Here is a 12,953-nt window from a genome sequence, read left to right on the forward strand (position 1 = left end):
TGTGCTCTAGCAGTGCACCCCTCCAAGGCACACGTACCTGGGTGCCAGAGGCTGGCTGGAGCCTGGTGGCTGAGTGTGCTCACTGCTTGGCTTGTGTTTCTGGCACTCTCCACCCTTCCTGCCAGCTGGGCTTTAGGCCACAGCTCCCGTGCCCCACGCAGCTCTGCCTCTGGAACCCGCCCCCTGCCTGGACGGCCTGGGCCAGGGCATGGCATGCTGTGACTTAGGGCCACAGAGAAGGTAACCAGGTGGGATCTGCAGAAGTGAGGGCTGGTGCCACCCTGATCACCTGCGTCCAACACACAGGCCCTGAGCTGTGACCCAGAGACGAGGCTCTCACAGAGCCCACCAGCTGCCTCCCTAGGCTGCCTGCTGATGGCCATGTGCGATGCCCGGCCAGGGAGAGGCCCTGACTCCAGACGGCACCAGGAGCCAGACTCAGGACAGAAGGTCCCCCAGGCCCATGAGGTCTCCAGATGGAATCCCTGTACTGAGGTCCGGGTCTGCACAAACCTGCGAACCCCCTGCCCTAGTCAGACTTCCTGGAGACCCCGCCACCTCCCAGCTATAAGGGCTGAGGTCAATCTGGGGGCTTCGGCCCAAAGAACCGGTCCGAGGGACACATGGGCCTGGGTATGCCATACTGAACTAGCTAGCCTCTCGTGGTGTAGGAGTGCCCTCCAGAGGTAAAGGGCTGCTGTTGTACCTGCCACACAGGAGCCAGGGAACGAAGCTGTCACCCAGCTGGGCGGTGGGTCTCGGCCACAGCACAGCGAGGTTCCAGCTACATGGGACCCAGGGGCTAGGAGCATCTGCCGGGGCTAGAAGGGGGAGTCCCCACCTGGCTGAGTGAGATCGTGGCGGGCGCTCACCTTGCCGTTGCGGTTGTGTACTCTGAAGGCCATGCTGGGGGACATGAGCAGGAGCAGCGACTCCTGCTCTGACAGCTTCTTCTTCAGCCTCTCGATGGCCTTGCTGCCCTTGTTTGCCCTCTGTGGGGAGAGGCCACACGGTCACATTTCCATCCCGGGGGCCCGTGCTACCCGTTCCCGCCCATCCTATCCCCACTGCTCCCAGAGCCTTCCTCAGCCTACAGGGTTTGTGGAGCCGTAGGCCACGGGTGGGGGGGTGTGGAGCCGTAGGCCAGGGGGAGGAGGACCCCTGTCCTGCTGAGCCCACCTCAGCCAGGTATCCTGAACCAAAGCCCAACCTTCTGGGGACCCACCTCGTCTGTGGCCACCGCATGGTGCCTGCTCTGGCTGGGGCTAACCTTACATGCGAACCCTCACTGTTCCTCAAGTCTTATAATCTCTCCAGAAACAACCAGGGGCCTGCCTGGGCCAGTCCAGAACACCTATAGGGGCTGATCCCCCATCCTGGGATCCTCTCTCCATCGGTGCAGCCGGGCACCTCCCCCACCCCACACACTGGATGGCTCTAAGCCTGAAGGCAGGCTCGCAGGGATCCCAGCAGTCTCCAAGGCCGGAAGTGGATCAGACACCAGACACCCGTGTGTGAGGGCTGGCTGCCGCTCCAGCTCCAGGGCCTAGATTTGTTCCTTCCCAACTGGTCTCACCTTCTCTCTCTGAATATCGTTCTTGATCTGGGATATCTTGATCTTCATGGCATCCAGCTCCTCGTCCAGCACCAGCGGGATGCTGGGAGCCGCCTCTGACTCGTCCACCGTCTGGAAGCTGAGATCCGTGAGTGGGATGTACCATTTGCAGTCGTACTGCTGGGTTTTGCTGGGGGAGGAAACAGCACATTAACACATGGACTGCTTCTCCTTTGCTAATGTCACTGCTCTCAAGAACCGGAAAAGCCTACGTTTGAGGCTCGCATAGTTTACAAGACCTTGAAACCTAGCTTGGGATCCGTGTGACATGCTGGCATAAGGTCTCTGGCCGACACTGGGGACCCAGTCCTGGTGACCCCTAGCAATGGGCACTCTGCTTATGTGACTTAGGCCTGATGCACCTCATCCTGGGTTGAGACGGTGGTGGCTCACAGGCCCCCTGATGTGGGAGCACATCAGTGGGGGGCATCCACCAACAGGACAGGATTGCAGACACCCCCAGAGCCGTAGAGTTTGAGGGTCTACAGATCTCCTGGGGATAATCCCTTGCCGTGACAAAAGGGGAAACTGAGGCTGTCTTCTGAGGTGACTGGTTTAAGTGTACTCAGTATGGTAATGGCAGAACGGGGGAAAAAGCCCAGTTCTGGTCTTTCTCAATATAATCTCTTATTTCCTTCACAGCTGGTGCAACCTGGGTGGTCTGATTCCCGAGAGGAGGTGTGTATTGGGGGGTGGTGTGTAGCCTAGGCTGAGAATAATTTAGAAGCTCTCACCAGGTCTGCGGAGACAAAGTACCGGGATGGTCTAGTGATGTTCCCCACTCCCCACCCTGCTCCCTCACCTGCCAGCCTGCACCAGACCCTGCAGCTCTCTGACCTGCCACTTTTTCTGGGTTATCACATGACAGACCCCCAAGAGCACCTCATCAGGTAGGTTCCCTTTCCACTGTAGAAGGTAACAGACCGGTCACTGATCCTGACCTAGAATGTCCCCAAGTTGTTAGTGGTGACCTTTCACCCTGAGCCTGGCATCACGGCCAGCTGGAAACGTGACCTAAAGAAAGTGGCCTGGACACATAGTTACCGAACTCTTCAGGCTCACTGCCCAAGGGGAAAAAAAAAAAAAAAAAGAAAGCTAGGTTTCCTTTGCCCATGAGACTAGCCCCGCGCCCGGCCCCAAAACCCTCCCCATCTGGCAGGATGGGCACCGTGTGGTCACTTACCCCCCGCTCTGCTTCTTGAGCTTGGTACAGAGGAGCAGGTCCGTGAACAGGAACACGTGGCGCAGCTTACGGGCCCCCTCTACCAGCTCCACCATGAAGCTGTCCTTCAGCAGCTGCCGGTGCTGTGGGGGGCAATGGGGGCTTGAGTCAGGGCAGCGGGCCGGGGGTGGGGTGGGGGGGGCCTTCACTGACTTAGTCTCCCACTTTCAGACCCAGTCTCCAGTGCTCCCCCATCTCAGCGAACACACACATACGCTTTTCTCTTTGTTCAGCAAAGCTTCTCGGGTGCTTGGCCTATGGAGGAGGGTGAGTGGACAGGGTACCAGCCGCTGGCCTGAAGGCTGGGGAGGGGGACATTACAGCTATGTCAGTGGTGTGCAGAGAAAACGACGGCAGGAAACCCCTGTGAGCAGGGTGGTCCCTGCTTCTGTAGGGCAGCAACTAGAGACCCAGAACAGGTAAGAGGCTGGCCATGCGAAGGGCCTTCTTACAGAAGGACCATCATAGCACAGGCCCACGGTGAGACAAACATGGATGGGGCAGCCTGGTGAGTGGAGAGGAGACAGGCCCAGTATGCTCCAAGAAGGCCTGGCTTAGTTCTGAGGGCAGCAGGAGGCCCAGAGCTGGTACCCTATGCCCTGGGCTTCTTAGGGTCAGTGCCCACTGATGGGCAGAAGCCCACATAAGATGCCTGGATACCTGCAGTCTGAGGTGACCTGCCCAGGACACACTGGACCTAGACTGAGCAGGGGGACAGGAGGCACCAGCCCGCACGCAAGCCATGTGCCTCTGCACCCGGGTGCTTCATCTGAAAGACAAGAACACTCCACTGGCTCATACAGTTCTGGGGGTAGCTGAATGGCACACCAAGGTAAGTCGGTAATTCTTCTGAAAAAGAGTGCCCGGCACCTCATGAGGGTCAACACGGTGCTCTGCCAAGGACACAAAGACAGGATGAGAGGCTGACGTGGCGAGCCTCCCCCTTTCCTATGCACATTCCAGGTACGCTGTGCAAGCACATGGCCTCATCATCGGATGTGATCCCCACGACACCCTGCGAGCAGGTCCTTGTGCCCATCTCACAGATGAGAAACGGGAGCCTCGGGGAGGTTTACCACCTGTCCCAGGCAGGGGACTCATGTGACTGAGCAAGCAGAGATGCTCAGCAGACTCTATCCTTGGAATTCAAAAGCCCATGGGAGAGAGACCAGATGCTTAGCGGGAACCCAGCCACCCTGGCTTCTGGGAAGGCCCTCCAGAGAGTGTGACTCCCCACTCCTCACTGCGATGGCCAGGGAAGGGCCTGGAGGATCAGGTACATATACTGGAATGATCCATATCCATAGCATCTCCCCAGCTGGAGATATGTCCATCCACCCCCCCGCCCCGCCCCTGTGTGCTTGGCAGGCCCACGCCTGGCTCCCTGCCACTTGCAACCTCAGACTCTTCTTGGGTAGCCTGTGCCTCCTGAACTCTCCCAGACTCTCTGCAAGAGCTGGAGCCAGCAGAGCTGCCCAGAAGCAAGTATAGCCTGGGCTGGGCCCCAGCACTCCGAGGTACAAAAGCCACACGTCACTGTCACATTCAGCTCAGGTCACAATGGCCAGCTGGCCCCTGGCTCCAGGGGCGAATGATTTAAATGGAAGAGCATTAAGTGGAAGCGCTGGAAGACTGCCTGCCTTCCAAGGCCATGACTCATTGTCATTCACCCCCTGCCCGCCTGGCATGGGCAGAGAGCCCACCTGGCATTGGCGGCTACAGGAAGCAATAAGGTGTGTGCACCTGGAGAAACATCCACACGGAGCTCGAGACCCTAGGGCAAAGCCTAGGACAACCTGACTGCTGGGTCCTCGTCAGGAAGCAGGTCTGTGAAGGCTCCTGGGACCCTGAAGTCCCAGAGGAATGAACGGACAGATGCCTCTGCAGCAGGGACAGGGGAGAGGGTCTTCCAGCCCAAGGGGCAGGGACCCAGGGACCCTCTGTGGCAGGACGTGGATCCTTTCTCCATACAAAGCGGCTGAGCTTCTGGCCACCACCAGCAGAGGGCCCCCGATGTCCAGCTCAGAAGTAGACTCCTCACCAGCAGGTCAGAAATGCCCGGAGTCCCAGCAGCGCCCACCCTCCTCCACCCCTCAGCCAGCCCACCCTCTCTCCCTGTAAGGTCCTGCTGTTCACTCCTTCAGCTGAAGTGTCGCATTCATCCTCCACAAGACCACTGAGTATTCCCTGGTGCTTGAGGCAGCCCACACGCCTGCCCTGCTGTGTGGAGAGGACACATGGCTGACTGTGAGGAGCACACAGACCCCGTGGGGGTCAGCCTGCAGCCTTGGGAGATTGTGACAGACAGACTCTTCTTGGATACTGTGACAGTCGCCACGACCCTCCCCGTAAACTCTTGCCTATACAAACCCTCATCTTTCTAAGAGAAGCCCCAAAGCCAAGGGAGCCCCGACACTTCCTAGTCAGCCCACTGCCCCCAAAGCATCCCAGTCCGAGCCCTGCTCTGTGCCATGCTCTGTCTCCGAGGGAGAGCAGAGAGTGTGAGTCGTGCATGTCACCTGCCAGACCCTTGCAGTGTGCGGGTACTGGACAGCAGTGGCTATCTTCAGAGTAAGGCTCTTTCATTTTGAGTTTTCCCTGTCTTGTCACAGTTGCCCTCCCTCCAGAGGAAGCACTGGGTCTTGCTTCTGAACCCCAGGCCACCCTGGGGTCTTCTGGCATGCCCAAACAGAAAATATCCAGGAATTGGGCAGGAGGGGTCTCCCAGCCCCAGAAAAACAGGTTCCCAACTATACTCTGGCAAATCCACAAAGGGAGCCTGGACCCCAGGAGAGAGACCAGAGTTGGGGGGAGGGGTCAGGGCAGCAGGCGAGGGGAGTGTGAGGGAGGGGGAGGGCCAGGCATCACACTGCCTCTGTCCATATTTCCCCAGGCCCAGGGGTAGTCCTGAGGCACTGACTCTTAGGGCTGGTGGTCCCATGCTGAATGCACAGCCTAGGGCCCTGACGCCTGGGTAGATGCCTCCTATTGGCTCTGGAGGTCAGCCGGCCTAGGCCTGGGATCAGCCCTGCTCAGAGTCCAGCCCAAAGCCCCAGGCTGAAGAGGGATCCTGCCGCTGAAACAGGTCCATGAAGAAACCACAACAAACCCTTATCTGCACAGACACCATTTCAGGAAGGAGAGAGGCCAAGGGTAGACGATCAGAGAGGAGGACAGAAATGAAGGAGGGATGAAGCAGGTGCAGGCCCAACAGTAAGTTTTTGAGGGGCCTCTCTGCCCTTAGGCTGAGGCATCCAAGAGGCTGCCGGACCCTGTGGCCATCACCCAGGCCTCTTCTCAGATCCTGGGCTTCTGCAGAGAAGCCCTGCCAGCCCACACGGGACCAGTGTAGAGCCAGGAGGACTCTGTCTGCCCAGGAGATGTCCCACTTAGAAATGCTCACTAGCCCTGTCTGCAGTACCTGTCCCTTGAGGGGACACAGGAGGGTCACACAGCTTGGCTGCACCGGCTCACAGCTCCATGGCACTGTGGGCTGTGGTCTAAAGAGGGTGTGAAGTCAGGTGGCTAGAAAGGACTGTCCCTTTGCCTCAGCATCTCATGCAGAGCAAACAGCCCCAGCCCTGGGTAGAGCTGTAGGAGAAGACCTGGAACCCGCTGGACCCCAGGGTAGTGCAGCACCATTCTCAAGGTCTATGGGACAGTGACTCAGGAAAGCCAGTCCCTTGGGGGTGCCACAGGAGTACGTTTGTGTGAAAAAGAATCCATGTGTCTCTGTGTCTGTGTGTGTCTCCATGTAGGCAGGAATGTCTTTGTATGTGTGTATCCCCGTCAGTGTATGGGTCCTGATTTCCGTGTTGCCCCGTGTGTGTCTCTTGTATATATATTTCTGTGTCTGTGTCCTCATGTGTGTGTCATGTTCTTGTGTTTCTATGTATCATTCTAGATGTTTCCATGTCCCTGTGTGTCCATGAGTCTATGTGTCCCCCCATGTCCCTCTGTAGGTATGGGTGTGTGTTTTTGTCCCTGTGTATATTGCAGTGTGTGTCCCCTCGTGTGCATGTCTTTGTGTGCACTATGGGGTGGAACAGTGATGGTGGTGGGGAAGGCACTCCACTTGGGGAGTCCCCCACCCCCACATTCCAGGTGGGGAACACCTGTTTAGAGGGGACACCGCTTGCCTCCCTGAAAGAGTGATAAGCTCACGCTGCCAGGGAGTGAGGTGTCTGCAGCCCACCCTCCTCTCTTCTCTACAGTGATGACGCTGGCTCAGCCAGTTCATCTCTCTGAGCCTCAGCTGCCTTAAAAGATAAGAGGGGATGCAAACACCTGCCTGGTGGCATTTTTCAGAGGATTAAATGTGCCCACATGGGGCTACTGGCTCCTCCCATAAGCCAAGTCCTTTGCAGGTCCAGGCCCTGCGTTGAGAGGTGCCCTGTCATTGGGCTTCTCACACTTCGTGATGACTGGGGTGGGGGGGGTACCATCACCCTCATTGCTACAGACAAGGAAACTGAGGCCAGTGAGGTTACATTATGTGTCCACCATTTTCGGAAGAGGGGCGTCTCCTTCCTCAGGGGTCTTCCCCTAGGCTGGCCGGCCTCCCCCCAGCTGTCATCTAGGCAATAGTCTAGAGCCCACCCAGGAAGGAGGCATCTGGAAGAAGTGTACTGTTACAGACTGATATTTGTGTCCACCCCAAAATACATATGTTGAAGCCCTAACCCCACAATGTGACAGTGTCTGGAGGCAGGGCCTTTGCAGGCAATTAGGTTTAGGTGAGGCTGCGAAGGTGGGAGCCCATGATGGCACTGGTGCCCTTCTAAGAAGAGGAAAACAGCTCTCTCCACATGCACACTGTGAGGAAAAGCCGTAGGGGCACAAAGTGAGAAGGTGGCCGTCTGTGGGCCAGGAAATAGGCTCGTACCAGACCCTGAGCATGCTGGTACACTGACCTCGAGACCCCCAGCCGGCAGAACTGTGTGAAATAAAAGCCTGTTGTCTGAACCCCCAGCAGATGGCACTTTGTTCAAGCAACGGAGTAGACTGCGGCACACATACAAAGAAGCCAGAGACCACGATTCCATGGAGGGGGCTCGGGGAAACTTTGTCAGGGACAGGAATTAGTTTAGTGATAAGCCAGTGGGGCCTGGCCAGGTGAGAACAAGAACAGTTGCCAAGGAGGGCCCAGGTGGGGGCAGAGAGGGGAACAAGGAAGGTGGCCAAAGCAAGTGCCATCAGTTGCTGGCCGAGGGTGCCTGGCCTAGCTCTAAGCGTGGGACAGATTCAGCATGTGTGGCCCTGGAGGAAGCCGGCAGCCTGGGCCCCATCATTCCCATGCCCACAGAGTGAGGACTGAAACTGGGGGTCGCTGGCTGCATGCGAGCGGCCCAGCTGACACTGCCCATCAGAGCAGCCCCGGCTGCCGGGTAAGTCACTGGGATCTGGAGGTTCATCAGGTGGAGTAACAAGTGTCCCTGTGGCCCAGTGTGTGCTGAGGGCCCCACCCGACTCTCTTGCCCTTATAACTGTTCTAGGGCTCTTGGCACCTGCCCACTTGGCCTCCCTGCAGAGCACACCTCCACTCCCTGGTCCCCGAGAGAGCCTCTGGTTTCCCATGCCCTGGAGAGATGCATCATCATATGACAACCGATCGGGGGGATGAAGTCAGAGCACAATGTTGCCTGGAAGGGATAGGAGCCTGCTGGATAGAGGGCAGGGTGAGCCCGGGGCAGCATGCTGCTGATGCACAGTAGGAATGTCCACTGAGCACCGGCTGGGTGTTCTGCTGGGCCCTGCGCAGTGCTTCCTGAAACATCTCGCACTTGGCCGAACTGTCCCTGGCAGCAGGTTCCAGCTCCACCACTCTTACAGAAGGAAAGGCTCAGAGTTAAGTAACACGCCCACGTTCCTGGAAGAATCGGAACCTGGGCCCAGACAAGTGGAGAACTTTATAAACTTTATGAAAGGTTGAGAAAAGGCCTAGACATGGAGACCAGCCTTGCCCTGATGAGGCCCCCACGTTGTGGACATCCTCTGAAACTGGACGACACGGGGTCTAGGCTCAGCCCCATCCCACAGCTGACCAAGCTGAGGCTCAGAGATGGCACTGCTGAGGTCACCAAACACGGGGTCTGGTGGCGCTGGGAACCCCAACCCTTTGGCTGTCTTTATGCCCACCCCCTCCCGCAGCACCCCTGTAAACTGCCACAGGGTCTGGCGTTTCCAATTCTTTAATCCTTAAGCCAGAGGCCTCCCCTCTCCTCTGCCTGAGCCTCACCACCCCTCGGCCTCAGCCTGCACCGGCGACACCTCCCTGGGGGCTCCTGTTCAGCCTGCCCACCTGCCTTCTGCTGCTTGGGGCACCTGGGAACCTGGGTAGAACTTGGCTCCAAGACAAGGCTGGCTCTTGGGAAACAAGACACCACACAGGATCATTCCATTTGTCTCCCAGCCTGAGCTGGGATGCCGGGCAGAACATGGTGCAGCGCTAAGAACAGACAGGCAGGCAGCCACAAGGGGAAATCAGCTGGCAGCTTAAAGTTCATTCAGCTAAATGAAGGAGCACCAGCCACCAGCCTGCAGGTCCCAGGCCTGGGAAGAAAATGTGCCAGCGGGACCTCTTGGTCCAGATCGGCTCCTGGCTGGCTGAGGAGGGTGTCCTCCTGGGAAGTGCCTGTTGCTCACGGGCCCCTGGGATGAGAGGGCCAGGAGACAGGCTGGCGAGACCATCTGCCAGCTAGAGTTCAGGGTCAAGGAGGCACCTGTAATGCTGCCCAAAGTCCCTCTTCCTCAAAGAGCACAGCCCTGGAGCTGTGGGGTGATGAGATTACAGGAGCCACGGGGGGTGGGGGGTGGGGGGGCAGGGGCTGTTGGCCCAGCTCAGGGCTCACGAGGGGCCTTCCAGTGCCCTGACTGACCCAGGCTGAGCAGGAAGAGAGAGGCCACTTCTTGGGAGGGCCAGCAGTGACTGTGGGGGTATCTCCATACATCCAGGCCAATGGAGGTACCTTTCCTCTCCCTAGAAAACTCAAGAGAGCTAGAAACAGAGACCCCCTGCCCCCCACCATGCTCCCAGCAGGAGAAGCAGAGGATGGGGCTCCACTCAGAGCCTAAAGCTCTGGCAAACCAATGGGGCACATCTACCTACGTCTAGGTAGCTCTTTATACAGGGACCCAGGAGGGGTGGACAGTCCTATGGGTTCGCAAGGGTGTGGGGGAGTGTGGGAGGGGCTATCGTAAGTCATAACACACCTGTGACGCACAGGTGCTATGGCACACCTGGCCTCATGTCCTGGCTTGGCTACTTAGTGGCTGTGTGACTGTGGGCAAGTCATTCAACCTTTCTGAGCCGTAGTGTCCTCACCTGGAAAATACCTCTAACTTCACAGAGTCATTAGGGGAACTCAGAAGCCCACTTTCTCTCTCCCTTTGGAAGCTTGATAGTCAATGTTATATACCAAATTTAGAGACAAGAACACAGGCAGGAAAAAGAAATAGGTACTTCCAAATCTCGTACTCTCCCCAGCTCCAAATTCTAAAAGGAAGCAGCCTGCAGTTCCCCACCCTTCCCGGGACCTGCAGACTCTCTCCTGGCTGGTGATCTAGAGGGTGCTTTCCTACCACCTCCAACATGAATGGTGCCCATGTGGGCAAATCATCACTCTGCTCTTAGACACCCCCTCAGAGGTCATGAGGCCCTTTCTGTCTCACAACGGCCCCCTGGAGGGCTACAGATCCTGAGACACTGTCCTCAGATTATAGACACTTGGCAAAGAAATAAGGGCTTCCCAAATAAAAACCACTGGTAAGTGGTGGGCAGGGCTGAATCAGGTTGGGGGACCGCCCTTCTAGCACCTTTTCTACCACACTGGGGATTGTAAACTGGGTTGGGCAGCCTGAAGTATGTCCTTAGGCTGATCGATTAGTGATGTCTGTGCCTGGGATGGTGGGGGTGGGGATCATGAGCGTGGGCACCTATCTGTCATACTGGGCTGGCCACCACCCCCCTTACCATGCTTGGGACAGAGAGAAGGTGCATGTGAGTCAGACTCACAACCTCTCAGAAGGGATTAGCTTCCCTCTCCTTGTTTAGTTGAGGTACCTGAGTGTTCCCTCTCACTAAGCAAGTATCACTGAGGCCAACAGGGCCAGATCCCGTAGGGGAAAGGTGGGTGGAGATAAAAGCCCTTCTCTTCATGAACTGGCTAGCCCCAACAGACTTCCTGGGTCACCTTCCCAGGGTCACCCTGGGACCCTGATGATGGGTCAGCAGGGAATGAAGCCTATGGTAACAGATGCGGGACAAGGGCTGGGCTGCCACCTCCCAGGTAACATTTGATCTTCCTCAATTCTCTAGGGCAGCCACCTTCACTGAGGTGAGGAGCAAAAAGGTATTTCTCTCCAGGGATCCTGAACAGCAGGATGCGGGTGCTGAGGGCAGACTCAGCCCTGTATGAAAAGCTGAGAGGAAAAGGACTCACATATTTGCTTCCCAGGAGGACATGGCTCTCAGAATAGTCGGCAGAGGAGAAAGAGGTGTCCTAGGAGGGAAGGGTGAGCTGGGCACAAACCCAAAAGGAGTCTGGACAGAAGCAAATCCCACATCCGGTTAGGGAGGCCAAAGCTTTGCACTCCTCCGGAGTCCCTAAGCTGGAAGCGGGGCTGACCCAGGGGTAGGGTGCTGCTGTTGCTCTAGGAAAGGAGATCTGAACCCCACCACCCCCAGGTTCTAGATATCGGACAACTGGGTGTGGAGACCCTAGGAGGTGCTGGGGACCCACTCCTGCCTTCCACGAGCTCAGAGACTGCTTGTTTGCCTGCTGGCAATACCGTTGCCGTGAGTCATAAGTTTTGGGTGCCCGAGTCCGAGTACCCACCCTGTTGTAAAAGTGGGGAACAGATCCAGGGAAGAGAAGCAAGCACAGTCCAAGCCATGTAGTGGGTGAGTTCATGCCAATGTTGGCATCAGATCTCTGTGTCGACCTGGCTCTAGGGTCTGGACCCACCCGAAGGGTGGACTGGAGGGTACACCTCCCTCCTCCTTGACCCTGGCCCACCACGAGAAATCTGACCAAGCCCCTCGCTCCTGGTTAAGCCTGATGAGACTCTGAGCTCATTCGAGCTTTCTGCCTTGCACTCAGGTACCTACTTCCCAAAGAGGAGTGGGGAGGACAGATCTGAGGGGCCTGCCTGCTAGCCCAGGTGGAGGAAGAGAAACCCTGATTGTAGAAGGGTGAGCTGTCAGTGCCGAGCACCTGGCACGTGAACCAGAAGAAAGAGGAAGACGTGGCTTTCAGGGGCAGCTACCATCAGGCTCACTGCTGGCGGTATCCTGCCTGGGCCGTACAGCTCCCATCCCCACACAAGAGCCAGTGGCCACAGGTCAGTCTCCCTTGCCTTGATGCTGCTCACACTTGTGCTAGATGCCGGCCTCCCTGATTTACGCAGCTCTGCTCTCTCACTAAGTTGCTGCCTGCCAGGGATGGCACCTGCCCACGCCTCACTGGGCCCCTCCTGGGGTGGCTCTCGGTGAGAGAGGGAGGAAGGAGAGAATCCTCCTAGCTGAAGACAAGCAAGCCACAAACTGCTTGTACCTCCCGCTCCTCCTCCTTTTTAAATCCTTAAATCTGGTCATACGGGTTTCCCACACTATTCAAAAGTTTGCCTTTACCAAAGACCTACATGAGTCCCGAAAACATGAGTTTTCAGTAACCAAAATAGACCTGAAGAAGATTTTCGCTTTACAAATGGTGACAGCCTCTTCATTTTACAGCATTTCAGCTTACAAAAGATTTCAAAGGAATGTTCCACCTTCAGATAGGAGAGGAAACCTCGAACTATTTTTCACCAAGAGAACACTCAGGAGGAACTAGATCTCTCCAGACAAAACGATCTCTCTCACCGGTCTCCTCAGCTGGGGACCCTGAGCTGACAAGGGTGTAGGGAAAAGAAGGCGTGCCCTGGACACGACCCACCACACTGGGAAAAGAGGTGGCCAGGTGAGGCGAGCAGCCCGGCAACTCCACCCGGACACCCTGCTCTGGGGACTGGGTTTTAGGGTCAACACTCTAAAAGGTACCACGTTTCCTGTGTTAGGCTGAACAGGAGGCACAGTCTCCTAAGGACCAGAAGAGGGCTTCAACGTCCCCCTGGCAA

At 57.1% G+C, this 12,953-nt stretch overlaps 1 protein-coding gene across 1 annotated transcript in view; it reads right to left on the reverse strand.

The window, feature by feature from the left end:
• BCR (BCR activator of RhoGEF and GTPase) overlaps nt 1-12,953 on the reverse strand; it is a 124,973-nt gene that overhangs the window by 29,077 nt on the left and 82,943 nt on the right. The window contains 3 exon segments of the mRNA XM_047696930.1: nt 873-992; nt 1,577-1,745; nt 2,799-2,920. Coding sequence (XP_047552886.1) covers nt 873-992; nt 1,577-1,745; nt 2,799-2,920 — 411 coding nt within the window.

Source organism: Lutra lutra, chromosome 12, assembly GCF_902655055.1.
Source record: "Lutra lutra chromosome 12, mLutLut1.2, whole genome shotgun sequence".
Lineage (NCBI taxonomy): Eukaryota > Metazoa > Chordata > Mammalia > Carnivora > Mustelidae > Lutra > Lutra lutra.